The sequence below is a fragment of the Saccostrea cucullata genome, unplaced genomic scaffold, assembly GCF_032062105.1.
Source record: "Saccostrea cucullata isolate Sc308-1 unplaced genomic scaffold, CSIRO_AGI_Scuc_v1 ctg1111, whole genome shotgun sequence".
Lineage (NCBI taxonomy): Eukaryota > Metazoa > Mollusca > Bivalvia > Ostreida > Ostreidae > Saccostrea > Saccostrea cuccullata.
In genome coordinates, this window is record NW_026922636.1 from 23731 (window position 1) to 44407 (window position 20677).

Genomic DNA, 20677 nt, shown 5'->3' on the forward strand with positions numbered 1-20677 from the left:
AATGTCAAAGTAAACCGTATAAACTGGAGAAGTCAGTGCTTCTCGCAAAAATCCAGTACTGAAGACATGAATTCAAAGAAAAAATATCTTTCTTGCTTTTACATTGATATCTTTCCTCTTGTAAAACTTAAACATGTATTTAATTTTGTAACTAAAGCATGGCAACTTTGAATTTCTTCTAAATAATCATTTTCAAATTAAATACATTATTTTCCGAGGCAAGAAAACTGACATTCAAATCAAAGCATCCAATCGCAAGCTTAATTTCACATGATTGACAGGGGTTCCGAGACCAGGTAAATTTGAGGGAGGTGCTTTTTTCCTCACCCTTTAAACAACAAAAGTACAGCCGTCTTGGAAATAAAACACAACTAAGGGTTTATTCGTACACTGACGTTTTATTTTTTTAATCAACGAAATACATCAATGTACATATACATATATAATAATGTCATCATGTAAATCAAGAAAAAAATAGTTCATTGGATAGATGCGTTATGAAAATATGATTTCATTTTGAAACTGACCAATCAGAATACGTAATACATGGCCCTGTTTGGTACAGACAATACAACGGTGTGTAAAATTACTATAATGAACAAATGCAAGTCACAGGGGAGGTAATCCACTAAGAAAAAATAGCAGCACGTTATAATAAAACCGATTGGCAAAGACATGTAATGCTTGTAAATAATTCCAATATAACTTGACCTTCATTTCTTCTATGCTTTTAATGCAAGCAAAAGTTACATGTTATTGTACTGCAATACAACATAAAATATCTTGTAACAAAATTACATTTTGCTGTTGTAACCTTGAGGCAACTTATTAATTGAAAATTTTGACCTTCTAAATTAACAGGTCATTTGATGTCATGACCTTTTAAACTGACATTTTAACGACCCTAACAAGAGTGGGAAGAATAATTTCTTAAATTGGTGAAATAAATGAAAAAAAAAAATTGGGATGTTTTACATTAGTCCGTAAAATCTGACGTTTTCCTGGCTTTTTTTTTTATGATTTTGATTTTTTACATGCCAGGTTTTCCTGGCATGTAAAATATCAAAATCGTAAAAAAGCCAGGAAAACGTCACATTTTTCAGACTAGTTTTACATGTTCATTAGTCATTTCAAATGATTAAAACAATTATTTATTTTTCCTTCTCCCCAATGTTAGTACATCAACAAACAAACAGGACATAATATTACATGCATCACAAATAATTTTTTATGTAAAAGTAAATGCAGGTAGGCTACAACATTCTTAAAGAAATTCATATGAAAATATTCATACTTTCAGTTTCAAAAACAAAACTGTTTATTGATATTCACTTTTGTAGAAGTCTCTACAAAAATGATTTAGTTTAGGACACATCAGAATGGAAACAAATGATATCAATTTTGGAACAAGCCTGTACCTGAAGGTAAGAAATGCTAGGATTACAATGATATCAATTTTAGAACAAGCCTGTACCTGAAGGTTAGAGATGCTAGGATTCACTACTATATATGAAGACAGAGGTTATGTCAGTATAGAATTAAACATGAAATATGGCAGCTACGAATGGCAGGGGATACTTCTCACACCCCTTCTTATACTACGACGAAAAAATCTCCAACGTATTACAAATATTGATGATGGTGGAAACAACGAAATGTTATTACTGTATACAGGGGAATTTTTTCCCCCTATTTTATTTCGCCCCTTTCCCCCTACTCTTGATTTGGCGAATTTCAAACAGGGCAAATTTAAAGAATACAGTACAATTTCTTTAACAGAACTGTGACTGGACGAATTTAAGATGGGGCAAAATTGTGTAAAATTGCAAGCATAAAAGGGCAAAAATAACCATGTATACAGTATTCTTATTTTTACATTAGAATTGAATGATGCAAAGCGATAACACATTTTTTTTTTTATATCTCTCTGCGATGGCTTGATGCCCCCACAAACACTCTTATGATTGTAATACAGAGGGGTGGATCTTATTTCTATAAGGCTGAGAAGCTGTGATTATGATGTGGAATCCCCCATTTAATAAAACAAACTCTTCTGGAGTAACAATTCCTGGCAAAGCTTATAAAAAGAAAAATAAATTGGACATCTTCACTGAACTCAGATGTGTATAATTTTTTTAACATGGACTACTGATTAAGAACTTCAAAGGGATTTTTGTCCTTTTATCTGGATACTTCAATAAGGATTCTCTTTTTTTAAGAAGAAGATTATTTACATGTACCTTTTCTTTTAGAATGGAGATTGAAATCACTGGATAAAGTTTGCCAGGTTTTATTATACATTTAGCTTGTTATTTATTAAATGGGACTAATTATTACATCATTTTGAATATGAATGAAAAATATGTGGATAAAACACTGACTAATGATTGACACATGATTTTGGTAAAGTCTGTACACAAATTTTTTTGGTATGCTCTGTACATATTTACACATTTATGTGCACAACTGAATTGACCAAAATAAAAGTAAAAAATGTATTCCTTAACAAACACATTATACATAACAAAGTAACAATCAAAATAAATCTTAACAAAAATATCGGATGAAATACAAATGACACGTGTGACTTTGCACTATTGTATACAGTGTATAACAAAAATCGTCTTCAACACAATTTAAAATTTTCAGTCATCTCTTATAATAACAATATTGTACTGTCCTTTCTTTCACAAATTTTTCATATCTTTTTTTCTTTACAGCTGCCAATTTAGTCAAACAACCCTATACAATTTACTGTCCTGATAAAAAAAAACTTAATTTGATGAATTTTGTTACCCCCCAAAAAGAGTCACCTTGGGTTTTTCAGCCAAATTTATATTTCTATCAAATACAGAAAATAATCCTCTATGCAATAAATGGTGGTCAACATACAGGTTTTTTTTTGCTTAATATATTATTTTAAATATACAATTTCTATTTAAAGAATAAATCTCTTGGAAACCTCTCTTATTCCTCCCCAAATATCTTTAATATTTTGTACTAGAATTTAAAAAAATTCCATTTCACTATAAAAATGAACAAGATTTCAATTATGTTAATTTCTTTTAAAATTATGTTTCAATGATTCCAACATGAACAAATATGGATTTAAAGCTGATTTTTTTTTTCTCACTATTTACACATAACATAAAAGCTTGCTACAAATATGGAATCCCCTGATTAGGTAAATGCTGCTCAAATTTCAAACTGCACTGGCAGGATACTTGCAAGGAAAAGAGGTGTTACTGCTATTTTAGTTCTTTAACTTTAAGGTTGCATGACCCTCTGATAAGAGAGATAACTCTTTCAGGAATTTATGATAATAATTTCATCTTTAAAAAAATGTCAAAAGTAGTCTGTAAAATTATAATGTAACAGTTTTTCTTGGAATTTCTTTTTATAACTTCTTCATGAGTCAATAGAATGAAAACAAATTTTACAAAATTCCACGAATAACAACAGACACCCCCCCCCCCCTTTCTAAAAAGAATTTTTTTTATTACTGGATTATAGTTACTTCAAAGAGTTCATTTCCATTTTTTTTTTCAGTTTTAAAATGAACTGTAGAACAAACTTGATAAATGAGGTAATACTTTTTCACCACAAAAAAATTATTAAAATATAAGCACTGTTTAACCTAAGATGAGTTTGAAAATATTAACTATATCCTGTTAAATAAAAAAAAAATATTTCAAGAAATTAAGCTATTCAAACAACCATACCATCTGCCCTAAAACTGAGGAAGAATGCTAAATAAATTTCCCCCCAAAACATAATCACTTTCAGGTATTGAGATAACATGGATTGAGTTTCCCAAATACACAACAGAGCATGCTAATGGCAGTATAATTTCTTTTCTCTTTCCTTTTCTTTCACAGCTTCAAACAATATTGCTCAAAAATACTGGCAACAGAAGTTTAATTGACTATTTGCAAAGAACATGTGTGAATACATTTAAAAATAAAAAAAAAAACAACAGATAGAAATATGGGCACATCGACTCCCCTTGCTTTATACCTATAATGTGAGCGAAATAAAAATGACAATAGAATAAAAACAACAATAAACATCTTTTGATTCCAACATTTTATAATACAGCATTCCTAAAACATAACAACCCAAATCATCATTCAATTATTTCCTGAGGGATGAAAAAATAAGGGGAGGGGATAACAAAACTGACTTTTTTGTATTACAGATGCAATTATGAACTAATTCAAAAATCATACATATTTCATCTAAAACTAAAATTTAAAATTCTGAAATTAGCCATCTCCAATGTAATTTTCTGCTTATTTTCTTTCTTTTAAAAAAGATGGGGAATAATAATAAAAATACTGAAATGCATAAAAAAAAAATCAATGTTGTGGGATTAGAATCAGCCAAGCCATACTATACCCACAGGATTGCCTTCACCGAGTTTGTCAGGCCAACTCATGCCACGTTATTTTTCTATACATACATCTCTTTTATTTTAAATCTACAGGTTCTGCAAATCAACTTTTTACACATAACAACTTTCTTTCTTTTTTTTTTTTTACCAGTAAAACTAGCACTGTTGTTTTCACAAAGATTAAGGTTCAGCATTCTTCTATTTACTTCCAAAAAAAAAACAAACATTTTAAACAAGAACAAAGTTCCAACAGACATCTTATATGTATTTTAATTGAACTAACTTTCAGATTTTTTGCCGAATTAGCTTTTTTACTCAATAATTTTATACAGGAATAAACATGACTTATACAAGGGAAAATTATCCCCCTTTTTTTGAAGGTTAATGAACCTTAAATGTTTTTTTTTTAATTTTAAACTGGCAAAGCACACTATATGAAGTAGCATGATTAAAAGTTGATTTGCAGAATACCATATATAATAAGTAATTAACACTTCTGTTATATATCTATATATAGTTTTCTACTATATTGAACATGCTATGCACAAAATCAGAAGTAAAAACAATCATATCAATAAATGTTCAAAAATATGACATATGTAATTCAGTCAAAAACAAGCTTTTCTTAAAATCAAGTAAATTTCTTCAAGACAATTCCAGTGAAGCCCATTTCTATACTCTTCTCTAGGAATTGCCGATCAACATAAGCACAATGTTGTTACTTTTTCAATATAAATGAACAAATGTTGTTTTCTCAAAAAACATATTCTAACATTTGACTGAGGACTCTATGAACCTTCTAAACCTTCCACACTGAAGAGTTCCTTGTGAAGGGCAGGGAACTCCACCTCTGGATTGGCCTGTTTATATTTATTGAGAAGCACTATGTGTTGTGAGCTAAGCTGTCGTAATGTCCATGTTAGCTGCATTAGGCGTGTGAGGAGGTTCTCGTCCGTGTGCGTTTTTATCAGCTCCTGTTTTAACGCTGTCAGAACTTTTTCGTTAAGTTTTTGAACATCGGCTATGTCCTTTAAACCTGGACGATCTGTGTAAAACATGAAGAAATTTTTAGTTGTAAATCTCACATTTCCTTCTTGCAAAGACACAAACATTTTAAATGGTAACATGTGCTTTTCCTGTTGATTTGCAATGATATTTTACTTGGTAACTGCATTTTTTTTTCAACATTTAATGCACAGAAAAAAATATCCAAACAATAAAACATTACAACTGATCATTTCATCATTTGAAATGGTACTTAATATATGCACAAATTTAAGCACCCTGTGTCATAAGTTGCAAAGTACATGCATGCTTAAATTTCTGTTCCTTAATCTTGGGCTATAAAACTGAGATGAATCCAGTCTAACTTTAAACAATAAATTCCTTTATTGCATTAAGGTTCGTTGATACTCTAATAATATAGATAACTCTTAATGACATAAATGTCTATTATGCCTTTATATATTTTTCAAGTTGAAGTGTCCAATTTTGCCCCACAAGCTATGTTACAATTGTTTGTATTTTCCATATAAAAAATATTTCTTTTGAAAAATCACTAAGGTTCAAGCAACATTTTATATGAATGACAAAGTATTCAGGAAACCTTAAAAATCAAGCACAATGAGGTTTTATGTCGGGAAAACAAGGTACAGACTTACCTGCCCTGATGAGAACCACCGCGCTGAACAAGGCAATCTCACTCTCTGTCAACTTCATCTGTTTTATGGTCCGCACAAACTCAAACACACGGTCACGTAAATGGCACTCTTCTTCATCTGGTAAAATAGAGAATCCTTATCTTATACATGTACAGAGCTGTCAACATGTAACATGAAAAGTTGTAAAGAGGGCCAGAGGGGCAAAAAGTCTCTGACATAAAAGGATTTTTTTGTAAATGGATTTTCCACTTTGTTAACTTTGAAAGCATTTATAACTAATATGGATGCTGTACATTATTTTTTTATGAACATATTTATTTACCCAGTAATAGAAAATAATGAGTAATTAACATGTTGTAACAAAAAAGGCAAACCTAAGCCAAGAAAACCACTTCAAGATATTCAAAGATACAAGATATTGAGGGCAAAGAAGTTTAAGAATAGAAGTTGAGAATTCCAAATCACCTGTGCATACCCATGAGGCATACCCATGATTTGCAAGATATGCTTTTTTGAGATACAGAATATGAAGTGTACATATAATGGTGCTTAACTGGAATACTTACTAAAACTGCTAAAAACAGAGAGAGGTACAGTGGCATTGCCGAAGATGATACTGTTTGTCTGTTCATCATAAACACGACAGGCACGGATTAGGGCCAACTCAAAACTTCCTATATTGTAGAACAGAAAAATAGTTGTGATGTTATGTACAGTACCAGATTATTTTTTCATGTATTTAACAATCATACATTCATTAGTAATGTTGTGACTAATTATCAAAACCATTAATTAGCACTGTTTGTGCTTACATTCATCACTTGTTAGTGAACAACAAATTTTACTGATGATTATTAATCTGAAAATGATAAATGTAGATATGAATATTGCTGAGTCAATGTACAAATAAACATTAATAAACAGAAACTTTATTTTTTTTTTATACACACTGTTTTTATACTTGTTTCTATGAATTTTCCACAAACTTTATACTGAACAGAGCCTCTCTTTACATTTGATCCTCTGAGTACCTTGAAGCATTGAAATATTTTGATCCACCCCCAGAATTTGAAGAAACCTTGATCCATCCCTAGCATTTCAAGAATGACAGATCCACCCCTCACCTGCTTTCAGCAGCATGATCTGATCGTCCTGAGAAAGATCCATGAACCCGGGCAGCATTTTGGCGAACTCAATGATCTGTTGTACAGCGATGGTAATCTTCTCTGCCACTTCTGACAACAGCTGACTTCTGCTCTGTTTAACATAGATCGATAGAATTAACAAATAAAATATGGAAAACATCAAGCATTGTCTACAATGTTATGGTTAGACAAACTTTTGATTGGCAAGGTTCTATAATATAGAGGTAGGACTACGTACAGAATAATGTTTTCCCTCCTGTATAAAAATTTCGATTGAATTAACTGATTTACTACAAAGGAATCTCTATTTTGAAGCTTTTAGTTTCATCTGTGAGCTATTATAATAGACAAGTGCAAAATCATCTAATTCAAAGGTTACTTCACCCAATCAACTTCTTTTATTCTGAGGTGATCCAAATAATCTGATAATCTATTTATGCGATCAACTTCTCATGTAATTTCAAAGGCATCTAATCATATCATGGAAAGATATGCCATACAAGAGATATCTACATACCATAGATTTGAAGGCGTTTATGAGGTCCTGAGGTGTTAGTCTGGATTTGAGATATCTACTTACCATAGATTTGAAGGCATCTATGATGTCCTGAGGTGTTAGGCTGGATTTGAAATATCAACTTACCATAGATTTGAAGGCGTTTATGAGGTCCTGACGTGTTAGGCTGGATTTGAGATATCTACTTACCATGGATTTGAAGGCGTCTATGATGTCCTCAGGTGTTAGGCTGGATTTGAGATATCTACTTACCATAGATTTGAAGGCGTTTATGAGGTCCTGAGGTGTTAGGCTGGATTTGAGATATCTACATACCTTAGATCTGAAGGCGTCTATGATGTCCTGAGGTGTTAGGCTGGATTTGTGATATCTACTTACCATAGATTTGAAGGCGTCTAAGATATCCTGAGATGTTAGGCTGGATTAGTGATATCTACTTACCATAGATTTGAAGGTGTCTAAGATATCCTGAGATGTTAGGCTGGATTAGTGATATCTACTTACCATAGATTTGAAGGTGTCTATGATGTCCTGAGGTGTTAGGCTGGACTTGAGATATGTACTTACCATAGATTTGAAGGCGTCTATGATGTCCTGAGGTGTTAGGCTGGATTTAATGTGCTCTATCTGGTCTTTACTGTATAAACATGTCCTCATATGGGCTTCTGTTACTGCCTTCCCAAGCATCACTGTTAAGCGAAATAAATTCATTATACATTAAAAATCACATGGTAAGAGGGAGTGAAGGAAGGGGTACAATTTGTCATTTAAAGGTTAAGGTTTATGGATATTTCATCACCTTTTTTTTTTTATTAAGATTTAAAATACACTGAAAACTGATGTTTTTTTTATATAAGTATCATTTAATCAAATTTTTTTTCACTTAAGATTTGATTTAAATACTCTGAAAACTGATATGTTATTTTTATATAAGTATCATTTAATCAATTTTTTTCTGTTTAAGATTGATTTAAAATACACTGAAAACTGATTATGCTATTTCTATACAAGTATCACTTACATGTAATATGTCATTAAATATCAGTGTTCAGCTAAAAAAATATCTAAAGTATCTTCTATCACTCAACTTTAACCTTTATAACCTATTGAGACTGAAATTTGACCTTTGAAACCTTTTGTCACTAACTAACCTTTGACCTTTCCATCCATTTGTTCCTGAACTTTGACTTTTGTAACCTATTGTGGCTGAACTTTGACCATTGTCACTTATTTTGTCTGAACTTTAACTTTTGTAAGCTAATGTCACTAAACTTTGACCTTTGTAACCTATTGTAGCTGACCTTTGGCCTTTGTAACTTACCTGGATCCATGAGGTCAACGGCCCTCAGTAGAGCTATGGGGTGGGGCTGTGAGGTGACCTGAGTGGAGTTGTAACTCGGGGGTTCCGGGGACACGGGCGTCTCTGGCTGACTCTCAGAGGCCGGCGAGGGGAGGGTGTAGGCGTAGCCATTTGAGGTATACATCAGGTGACAATCATTGTATCTAAAAATAGATATGACATCATAATAAAGTCTCAGTCTCTTAGATTTCATAAATCTATTTGATAGAATAGTCAGGTTCATCATTCTTTTCAAAACAAGAAAAAAACTTCAGTGACAAATTTTGAAAATAAAATTTTTTTTTTTTTTTAAAAAACCATTTCTCCTCTGAATGCTTGTAAGAGAGACAAAAATCTTAAACATTGAAATTCCAAGACGGAACATGTAGGCCCATACAACCCACAGCTCTATTATTCTAAGTGAATTTACAGACTACAGACAGGTCTTTAAACGGTACAAGTACAAACTGCTACTTCTATGTTGACATGTTAATTAAAAGAAGTCATTAACAGCCTGAATTGCGTAAAATATATACAGTGTATGAAAATTCTGTCAATGTAAACTGTAACCTGTTGAATACATCAAACCAACATAAGACCTGACAATAATTTCAAAGAAATCTCAGGGGAGTTAAATCTTAATTTTACCCAGTTATTTATGTCCTGCTTTGCCATCACTTATAAGCGCATTAAATTTTAGATGTACAAGTATCTGTGACATTTACCCAAAACTTCAGACAGACGTAACCTTTCAGACACACTTAAGATGACATAAATGCTGATCTTTTGGTATATTTAAAGATTTTCTGATATACACATGATACAGGAGGGCAGATGGCGAGCAGAGAAAAGAAATGTCAGTAACTCTTAGTGGTGATGTCTTTCATCAGGTAGTTCAATGAATAACAACCACATTTTGTATTTCATAAATGGTATGATATTTTTAAAATAAAGGTACTACACCAAAGGAATTTTAATAAAACATTTTGACTTTTATTTAATTTTCACCTTGAGCTTTAAATTTTACATTGGAGTTAATAGACAGCAAGTTTTAATACTTTTATCAATATGAAAAATAATTTTAAAACTTCAAACAAATCTTTTGGTGAAAATATAAAAAAAATCTTTACTTATTCAATATGAAATAAAATGAATTATTTACCATGGAAATTTTAACAAAATTAGTATATTCTTCTTTACATTAACTCTTAAAAATTATATATAAGGTGCAAAATGGTTGACCTCTTCTACGTTATCAATCATGTTTATTTGGTTCATTTTCCTTTCAATATTATCTAGCAATACATACTAAACTTGTTTAAATTATTCAAAATTGTTTAATATTTCCTTCATTAACCACTTATTGAATGAATCAAGGTACTGAAAGTACTGTGTTCTATTGAACACCCAACTCGGGAGTTACTTCGATATAAGTTGACAACTTAAGGGCTACTTAGATACAGGTTACTAATTCATGGGTTATTTGGATACAGGTTGACAACTTGTGTGTTACTTAAATACAGGTTGACGATTTGAGGGTTGCTTGGATACAAATTGATAATTCATGGGTTATTTGGATACAGGTCAATAACTTGTTGGTTACTTGGATACAGATTTGACAATGTACAGGTAGCTGGATACATAAAACTTGTGGGTAACTTTGACACAGGTTTGATATTTCACAAGTTATTTGGATACAGGTTGACAAGTTGACAGCAACTTGTGGGTTACTTGGATACAGGTTGACAAGTTGTTGGTTACTGGGATACAGGTTGACAAGTTGTTGGTTACTATGATACAGGTTGACAACAACTTGTGGGATGTTTAACAACAACTTGTGGGTTACTTGGATACAGGTTGACAACACCTTGTGGGTTGCTTGACTACCGAGTCTTACATAGAGAACTGATTGTTGTTGTTGCTAGGAGGCATTCCACAGGAGGAATCATACCCGTTCATGCGTGACTGTTTGACGTAATTGGCCTCGTCTTCCACTCTTTCTCTCTGTTTCTTTGACATTCTGCCAAACTTCACAGCTATAAAAGAGAAAAAAATAATCATGCACATATCTTTCTCGAGAAAAAACATAAACTTAAGTGGGGGAAATAAAAAAGGAAATCCTGAAATCACTCTTGAATTTTCTTGAAAAAGTCATCAATCTGAACTTGGACTCCTAATATGGATCAGTTGACTCCAGTGATTTTTCTACAATTTTTAAAAGGGGCCTGGGCCTTTCCAATTGGGAAAAACTGTCGACATTTGTGTCAAATTGGGAAAAACAATAAGATTGTAATTAACCTTCATATTGACAAGTAAAATAAAATATATTAGTAAATGTAATATCATTTATTAAATTTATTTGCTACAAAATTTTTCAACAAAATGGACACAGTTCCTCATTTTTAATTTTCTTTCATTTTCGTTCTTTGATTGTCCTATATTCTATTTTTCCCCATAATGGTAGACATAATTGAAAAAAAATCATTCCCGATTTCTCGTTATTGCTCGCATTGGAGATGGAATAATCTTGACACAATTTACCAGCATGTATTGCTGTATTCTCTGCAATGCTAGTATCTGCAGGATGAAGAAACAGTATAATTTTCGTGAAATCAAGGAAGCTTGTTGTAGAACTACTAGTACTTGCAATTTACAAATAAAGCTATGTTTAACCGATTCACATGCATATTAAATTTCTTACGATGTATTGACACACAAGTTTGACATCCACAAGCTCCTTCCATATGATCGATGTTTTTTTTCGAAGTCTTGCAAACACATAAATAAACTGCTGTTTTTCGCCATTATTTTAAGCGTCCAAATGACAAAAAACAGTAGCGTTCCATTTTAGATACGTCGTACATAAAAAATTCAAAATAACCAAAACATACCTTTTGATTTTGGGAAAAAAGCAGTTGAAAATTGGGAAATAATCAGTAATTTTTGAGAGGGGAAAGGGCCGATATTCGGACCTAAATTGAGTGTAGAAAAATCACAGGACTCATAAGAATAAGCCCCTTTCTTCTACAATTCAGTCATGTAAATTTAATCTACAATATGTTATAAGCCTGTTTGCTGTATTAAATCATGTTCTATTACAAATAGGTATCAGGCAATGGTTGTCTGCCCTTGTGAGACTGGTTACGGTTGACTTACCGTCCCGAGACATGCCCAGAGCCAGACACTTCTGGAGGCGACAGAACTGGCACCTGTTCCGGTTGACTCGATCTATGACACAATTTTTGTTTCTAGGACACTGGTAATTAACAGGACCTGCCTGGCTCCGCCGGAAAAATCCCTGGTAACATAAAACATAGAATTTTATTGAGTTAGCCTAAATCTTCTGCAAACGTCGAAAAAATCTTGCTTGAATATTGTTCAAGTGGAAATTTATGTGTGGGATAATCTTTGCTAAATATGGGTAACCCTTCCCCCGTAATGTACCAAATTCTTTGTAAAATTTATAAAACAATAAAACATTATCATGATTATACTGGAATCATGCCCCCTCTTTACATTTTCACTAGCAATTCATGTAATAAACAGTGCACATAAACATGATAAAAATCCATGTACTGGGTTTTGAGTACATGCATACATTCACAAAATTTGCTGATTATGCTTTTTCGCAAACATTTACATTTATATTTCTTTAAATATTCAAATTTTGTCTTTATTTTGCATCCCACAAGCCCCTTTTTTGATAATAAATTTAACAAAATCATGTCCCCCTAAACCAATTTAAAACCTGGTAATATTATAATATATATTGCAGTCTTCTCAAATCCCACATCCCACACACCTCTGACACAGGTGATAATTATATGACACACACCTGTAGCTTTTTAATTACACATGCCCCACTCACCTTACATCCCTCACAGGTAATTATTCCATAATGAACACCTGACGATTTGTCTCCACACACCTTACAGGGGATGACCTCTATCTGAGCTGAAATACACGACAATCAAATGTTTAACATGTCAAACATCATATATAGTTACAGTAATTTGGTGTTCCATGTTTTTACCTTTACTTTTTGAAAATGAAGCAGGTTTCCAACTGCCATCTTGTTGGTATTTTTATGTACAAGAATGCATGCGAGTATATTTCCTTTTGGTAGACTCGAAAAGCTCAAGAACGCTGTCTCATTTAGCTTTTAATATTCAAGAGTAAGTATATTTACTTTTGGTCGACTCGGTGGGCTTATGACTGACTGCCACGTTTGGCATTCTATTTTGATGTGTTTATGAGTACAATCGTACATACGGTATGTAAAGAATAACTGTTACAGTATAGGAAGTAGAGTATCCAGGGCATCAACGATAGTTGGAAGCAAGGAATAATTTGCATAGTGGATAATTTGCATATTAGGCCTCCTTTGAGTCCTTAGCTCCCTTACCTATCGCTTTGCCTTATTTACATTCCAGTAGAATTATCAAGAAATCAACTCCCCTCTTTTTATAAATCTGAGTTATCACAGAGAAAACAAAAAGAAATGGAAATATTTACTTTTGGTTGACTCGGCAAGCTTACGACTACTTTCCGGTTTGACTTTCTGTTGTTATGAGTCTACGAGAACAGTAAGTATACTTACTTTTGGTTGACTCCGCAGGCTTCCGGCTGCTGTCGGGTTTGGCTTTCTGAGGAGGAGAGGCATGGATCATGTTTTCTGTGTGATCTGAACCCGGCATCACTGAAAAATAACAAAGTATCAGTAAAGTTTTAAAAGCTCCTGTACAATTTCAATCTTTTTTTCAAGCCAAGTGTTCTGTTTATCTGTCTGGCTTTGCTAAAGTTAATAAAGTGATTAAAAAATTCATAAAATAAAACAAATTTTGAACCTTTTTTCAACATATGTATCAATTTATTTTCCAAACATCAAACTTCCGAGATCCAGCAATAAACTTTGAGCATATTTTTAAGAATGTCCTCATACCCTTATTGTGTGATAAGTAACTTATTTTTTAGGTTGTCCACCGTCCACCCCATGCCCCAGACTTTTTTAATACTGTTTATACTAGGGAATACTTACTTTTGAGATTGTCGAGCAGTCCCCCATGTAAGGACTTGTTTACGCTGACTGGCGGTGGTGGTGGGTACTTACTTTTTGACGGTCCAGCACCCCCCGTGTGGGCACTTGTTCATGCTGACTGTGGTGGTGGTGGTGGGGGTGGGGTGGGGTGGGGGGGGTTGTTACTTAGATACTTACTTTTTAGACTGTCTAGCAATCCCCCATGTGAACTTATTTACACTGACTGTGGGTGGTGGTGGTTACTTACTTTTGAGATTGTCCAGCGGTCCCATGTGAGGGGACTTGTTGTTTATGCTGACTGTGGGTGAAGATGCTGGTGGTGGTGGTGGGTAGTTACATTTGAGATTGTCTAGTGACCTCCCATGAGGGGACTTATTTACGCTGACTGTGGGTGGAGGTGGTGGTGGTGGTGGGGGTTGGGGGGGGGGTTACTTACTTTTGACCAGCGGTCCCCCATGTTGGGACTTGTTCACAATGACTGTGGGTGGTGGTGGTGGTGGTGGGGGGGGTGTTACTTACTTTTAAGACTGTCCAGCGGTCCCTCGTGTGGCTACTTGTTCACACTGACTGTGGGTGGTGGTGGTGGTGGGGGTACTTACTTTTGAGATTGTCCAGCGGTCCCCCGTGCGGCGACTTGTTCACACTGACGGTGGGTGGGGGAATGATCTGCATCATGCCTTCTGAGGACATAGACACGACTCCATGATCAAGGGAGGGAACTGCGGACTGGTCAAGAGCTGTAGCAGTGAAATCTGGTAAAATAAAAGGAAAGAAATCAATCATTGTTGAACATGTTGGATTTTAAATGACTAATAATAGGTATTTCAAAGTGAGTTAAAACCACATCATCATGATCATATTGATATCTCAAACAAATATTCTAAATTATCAAATATCTCAACTTTAAGGGTTTTTTTCCTTTGTCCCACTGAATTTGAGATAATAAATGTGGATGTGGTTATACTGTCTATATTATTGGAAATTGGCAACAAATTTTGTTAATTTCTCGAAACCCCCTCCCTTCCTCTCTGATGTCAACCCTGAGACTGCCTGTCATGATAAATGTTCTAATACTTCTATTAGATCCGCTGTGACAGAACTAAGATCCACCCCTGCTTTTTAACTGTCCTTTTGACCTCTCCTTGAACACACTATGTGGATTAAGCCACAAAGTGAGATAAGAACTAGCATGTTTTTGATGACATGACGATGTGGCCTTATCTCTTATAAAAATCCCACACACCCACACAAAGAGACATATTTCTGTTTCTACATTAAGGGTACTCGGGTGGTCTTTTGTCATTATTCAATGTTTCATCTGACAAACATAATACAAGGATAGGACAAAATATAACTTAGCCATTTTTTAACACATAATGAATTTAATATTTCTAAAATACTTGAAATCTAATGATGATCAATTATTCATTGTATGTGCCCCCCCCCCCCCCCACACACAATGCTGTGATCTTACTTCCAATTTTATGAGAAAGTAATTTCAAATCCATCGATATTCAAAGATGGCTTATTTTTACCAACTGTAAAATAAAGAAAAAGATTGGCAAATTCAACGTTGAATTTATAATAAAATAAAATACTTGTTTATTAAAATGTTCTTTTTTGTATCATACCTTCACATATTCCCTCGTATTACAAACAGAAGTAAGTTTTAATTATCACTTCTGGTTTTCTCGATTCAATTTTAAGGCTTCAGCTATTAATTTTGTATTAGAAAGGAAGGGAAACATTGTTCTCCGGAGAAGAAAAAAAATCTTGTTACTTTTATATTAATGACTTCTGCATTCATACTTGGTAAAAACACAATTATTCGTACTCTAATTATCTATGTCACTAATTATTATTAATGAATCACGAGTCACAAGTTCTGGATAGGCACAATGTTTACAACAGTTACTGTACATATAAAATTCACAAGAAAGTCAGCTCAAACTAACACAAATACCTTTCCTGCAATCAAACGAGGTCACAGGGTTTACATAAGGTCATATAAGGTCAACATGCCTTTCCCGAAGTCAATATTTGGAGGCTGAGCCACTACACCTGTATGTTTTTTTTTTCAATGCTAAAGAAACGTATGAAATTTATCATGGATAAAAATGGAAAGGGAACTTACTGTTGTTTGGTGGAAATAAATAATTCCACACTTCTGTTGGAATTTCTGGCCAATTAAAATCCTCAAATATCATTTTTGTTAAAATTAAAATAATCCTCCCCTAGTTAAAAGTTTGTGAACAAACACTCAATAAAGTTTTCCCGAAAGGTTCATCAACATGATCAAGAAAACAACTGCACATATACATTTTTATTTCACACACATATCTTGTTTGTCAAAAATAAATAATTAAGTTAAAAAAAATTAATCCACAGCACAAACATAGTAAATCCAATAAGGGTACAAAATTTTTAATAATTTTTTTTTTAAATCTGAACAAATTCCTTGACTGTAAAATGACACTAGAATTATTTTTGTTTGTTGCGAACAAAAACCTGCTGTTCAGCCAATACACATCGGAGACTTTCCGACAGTGGAAAATAAAAAAAATTTCAAGGTTTGGTCAACGACCTAGGAGTCATTATCGCGGGAGTTCAATCAACCGCGGCGACGTTCATGCCAATGCTCCGCCATGGATCAATAACTTTTCCTCTTGCATGTTGTCTTCACAAAGCTATCGGGGAGAGTCGGGGTTCAACAACCTTTGGTACGCAGGCAATACCAACCCTCGACAGTAGATAATAAATAATTCATTTGTTTTTTTCTTGTGCTACAGTTCTTTTTTTTTTCCCTGTACATATTGAAAATCATGAAATGTACTTTTTTTGCCACAATCTGGAAATATCAGCATGTATAGATGTATATCTACATTTTAGTAGTGTTTTATCTCGTAAGATGTATGTATGGATTTCCCCTCATTAAATTCCAGAACCACTTTTCTATATAAGTGGACTTGCCAAAGTACTTATGCACTGAGTAGAGTGTATACTATCCACACTGTTGCAAAAGAAGGCCGACATCTTTCTACCATCTGTACATCACAAATAATTAATACATAACTGACATCTTTGATATTCACATTGCAGTCTTATTCCAACTGAGATGCAAGGAAGTTCAAATTCTGTTCCTATAACTTGTAGGTACTTCACCATGTTCACCTAGATCTACTTTACAGATACGAGATAGCTTATGATTTTTTTTATTTCTTCTGAGCATAGAGAAAATTATTTATTTATAAATACACTGAACTCAATGAGAGATTCAGAAGATCTTTAATTTTGGCTCTGACACTCCCCCTTTTTGTACTCAGGTTAATGATTTTAAAAATTGGAAAATTCATTTGAAGGACATTTCAGAATCAATTGACATCATAATTATTTTGAATTTCTGGTGTCTGGCATCAATAAATAAAACCTGATAAGTATTGAAAGTTTAGCATATATTGCATATATTGTCAAATATAGGGTTGGGTGGGGGTGATAATTAGTATTCATTAGGGAAAAATACTAGAACAAGATACAGAAAGCTTATCGATTAATGATTGAATTATACAAATATCGCAGTGGATGAAGAGGCAAAAATTGGTGGAGGGGGGTGGGGGTAAACGGCGTTATAGACTAAGTCTCAAAAGTAGTAAATCATGCATATATATATTCACATTCTTAAAAAAATTGTAATTTGCTTTTTCTTAAATTACAGACCCTAAACCATGCTACTACACCTCAGAAATGAACCGATCCGTTCCGTGCACAAAGCGTACCGTTCCGTTCACAAAGCGTACCGTTCTGTTCACAAAGCGTACCGTACCATGCACAAAGCGTACCGTACCGTTCCCAAAACAAAAATGTTCCATTCACGAAGCGTACCGTTCCGTGCACAAAGCGTACCGAACCGTACCATTCAAGTGGTGTAGTAGCACAGTTTAGGGTCTGTAGTATTACAGTGTTTTCCCTACGAGCCGGCTACCAGCCAAATTGACCGCTTCAATTAACAAAAATACTGCTTTAAAATAAAAATTTGTTGTAAGGTCCACAGAGATTTTGTTCATACACATCAGCCCCTAGCCTCTTCAAGCCCCATCTCCATCCCAACACCCAATATTTTTAAAAATTAAATTCATTTTAAATTCAAGTTAATTATAAGTTTGTACTTTAAATATTTCCTAGGAGAGAACTCTGTCAGATTAATAATTAAATAACAATTAATCTTCTAACCAATCCTTAGAAGAAATAAAATAAGAGACATTTACTTCAAATCAATTTAACAGAACAGTTTCAATAAAATATGTCTGACACTTTCTCAAAGGCAAAGCCAGATTGGTCAAACTACATTGGCGGATCCAGAGGGGGGGTTCCGGGGGTTGGAACCCCCCTTTATTTTTTGCCAAGTGGAGAGAGAGAGAGAGAGATGAAACGATTTCTAAGAATACATATTTGTACGTCTAACTCATCTATCTACTGAACTAGAGAGATTTTCACACATTTAGTAAGTTTCTTCCATTCACCTTCACTATTCCTTTTTTATGGGAGAATGGTAGAAAATATTCTACTTATTTTTATATATCTTATACATGTATATAATATGTATCATGCGAGGTTTAATTTGATATTAGATTCCCGCGATCTTTGGCTGTGTTGGGTATATATGTACCATTTTTGATCATATCTTTTGTGGGAACTAACATAAAACTCTTTGTTTTTAAACCAAACCCGCACCCACCCCAAAAAGTTTGCTTTTTTTTTTTTCAATTTCTACAAATCCATTCAATTTTAAGGCTTCAGTAGTTTTTGAAATGTGTTTCTTTGCTTTCAAAGAAAAAAGGGACGTAAAACAAAGATATTATTTACCACAACCTTATATGGATCTGTCCATACGTGTGTGTTAATCTTTGCTTGAGAGTGTGTAAGGGGGGTGTTAGAGGGACACAACCCTGGAACCCCCCCTTTCAAAAATTGCTGGATCCGCCCCTGAACTAAAATGAATATAAGGCATTTGTGAAGAATGGAACAAAAAACACTAGTATATCATTAACTCTTCTGATAATCTAATCAACGTTAAAGCTTAATTTAAAGGACATTCACATATTTAAAAGTCATATCAGAACCAATAGAAACTTTATTTTATAAAAATTTTGAGGATGTCAATTTCAAATTTTAAAGAGTCAAGTGTAGGACATGCAGTGGGCAATTTAGAAAGTGGTGCCTCCCATTACAGGGGGTGAGAGGGGGATAATCGGAATAACGCAGGGAATACATCATTTAAGGCAGACAAATTCCCCGAGTGGCCCCTGGGGTTGAAGGGAAAACCCAGATATCCTATCATTACAATAATTAGACATTCCACTTCTCAAGAATGGAGAATTCATCAGGAACTTTTACAAATTTGCATTTATGGTAATACAAGTTTACCTTTTAATGTTTTTTTTTTCTTAATAGAATTTATTATCTTATTTAAGTCAAAAGGAGAAATCTTCGATCTACAAACCAAGCAATTTTTTTTATCCAAATTCCATCATTCAAACATTGCAATTTCCAAACATCAAAATTTGTTGCAGACAAGATAATAAATAATATCAAGCAAATTTCTGACATATAAAGTACGTATTTTTAAAAATGCTTGCTCTCTAGACTTGTAAAAAAATACATTAAATAATTAATTAACGTCAAGATTTTCCACATATCCATAGACTAGATAATAAAACATTTCTATTGAATTTTTCAGAAACAGTCCCATTTTAAAAATAGAGCTCTATTCATTCAAATTTTAAACCTTTTCAAAGAGATAGGGCTTCACATTGGAAGACATGTAACCTGTCACCCCTTGTTCATGGATATAGACTCGTCCGGGATCAAAGGTCATTTCTATTTAGACCATATCTGTGTAAATAATGGACTGTTTACAATTTAACCATTCATAACTTCGGCGTCCATTAGACACATGCGTAACGATTTTTCTAAAGAATACAAAAATGCATAACTGACAATGATTACAATTTGGTGGAATCAACATCGTTAACAAGCTAAGCTCGTGAAGAAGGGGGGTGTGTCACATCGTGGCGTTTTTTTGCAACCGAGATAGGCCCATGCGAAGTGATACATGAATTATGGGTTCCTTCGCACCTGTTGTATTTCGTATACGAAGCACTGTCCAGGTACGCCATATCATTATGCATACGGAAAAATTATCCAGTTTTTGCATTGAAATGTTCACAAAAATTGTGCATTTCTCCTTTTTGTACAAAGTGTGCATTTTAACCCCCTCACAACACATGGCTTGAGAAAATTTAGCGCCATTTTCTCAAACACGTATGCAAAAAGACAATCAAAGCCCCCATTTCTGAAATTCCATGCCCGTTTCATAATTTGAGTGACTCTTACCTTTCATGTCGTTTGACATAATTTTGCCACAGCATTCATGAAAACTTCCCTATTTTAACCTACTTCGACCTAAATTCACAGAGCACACACTCTTACATCCGTCCAACGTCCAAAAATAGACACAAATTGTGCCAGCAGGTCACGAGCGTAGGGATATCTCAGAAATTAGCATAAACAGTCCCGAATAATTATCT

General features: G+C 33.7%; 1 protein-coding gene across 5 annotated transcripts; it reads right to left on the reverse strand.

Annotated features, from left to right (window-relative positions):
* Nucleotides 1-378: 378 nt before the first annotated feature.
* Nucleotides 379-20628, reverse strand: LOC134262118 (probable nuclear hormone receptor HR3). 5 transcript variants are annotated; one of them, XR_009990947.1, is made up of 13 exons: nucleotides 20484-20628; nucleotides 14693-14845; nucleotides 13656-13754; nucleotides 12924-13009; nucleotides 12212-12353; nucleotides 10953-11091; nucleotides 9038-9219; nucleotides 8284-8405; nucleotides 7179-7311; nucleotides 6621-6728; nucleotides 6055-6171; nucleotides 1475-5438; nucleotides 379-1418 (listed from the first exon to the last, which is right to left on the reverse strand). XR_009990947.1 is itself a non-coding variant. In XM_062744508.1 (12 exons), exons 1-12 carry the CDS (start codon nucleotides 20500-20502, stop codon nucleotides 5182-5184), a joined length of 1503 nt encoding a protein of 500 aa, XP_062600492.1. In that variant the 5' UTR covers nucleotides 20503-20628; the 3' UTR covers nucleotides 379-5181. The 5 variants fall into 5 exon arrangements, 4 of the variants coding, with proteins under 4 accessions (XP_062600492.1, XP_062600491.1, XP_062600493.1 ...); XM_062744508.1 differs by having other exon boundaries at nucleotides 379-5438; nucleotides 11007-11091; XM_062744507.1 differs by having other exon boundaries at nucleotides 379-5438.
* Between the last annotated feature and the right edge of the window lie 49 nt (nucleotides 20629-20677).

Bases quoted from the DNA above. Each gene is read 5' to 3' on its own strand.
- LOC134262118 (XM_062744507.1), bottom strand. The intron at 11,092-12,211 runs GTAAGTCAACCG...TCTCTTTTATAG, and splicing joins TCTGGGCATGTCTCGGGACG to CTGTGAAGTTTGGCAGAATG. The intron at 6,172-6,620 runs GTAAGTATTCCA...CTATTTTACCAG, and splicing joins CTCTGTTTTTAGCAGTTTTA to ATGAAGAAGAGTGCCATTTA.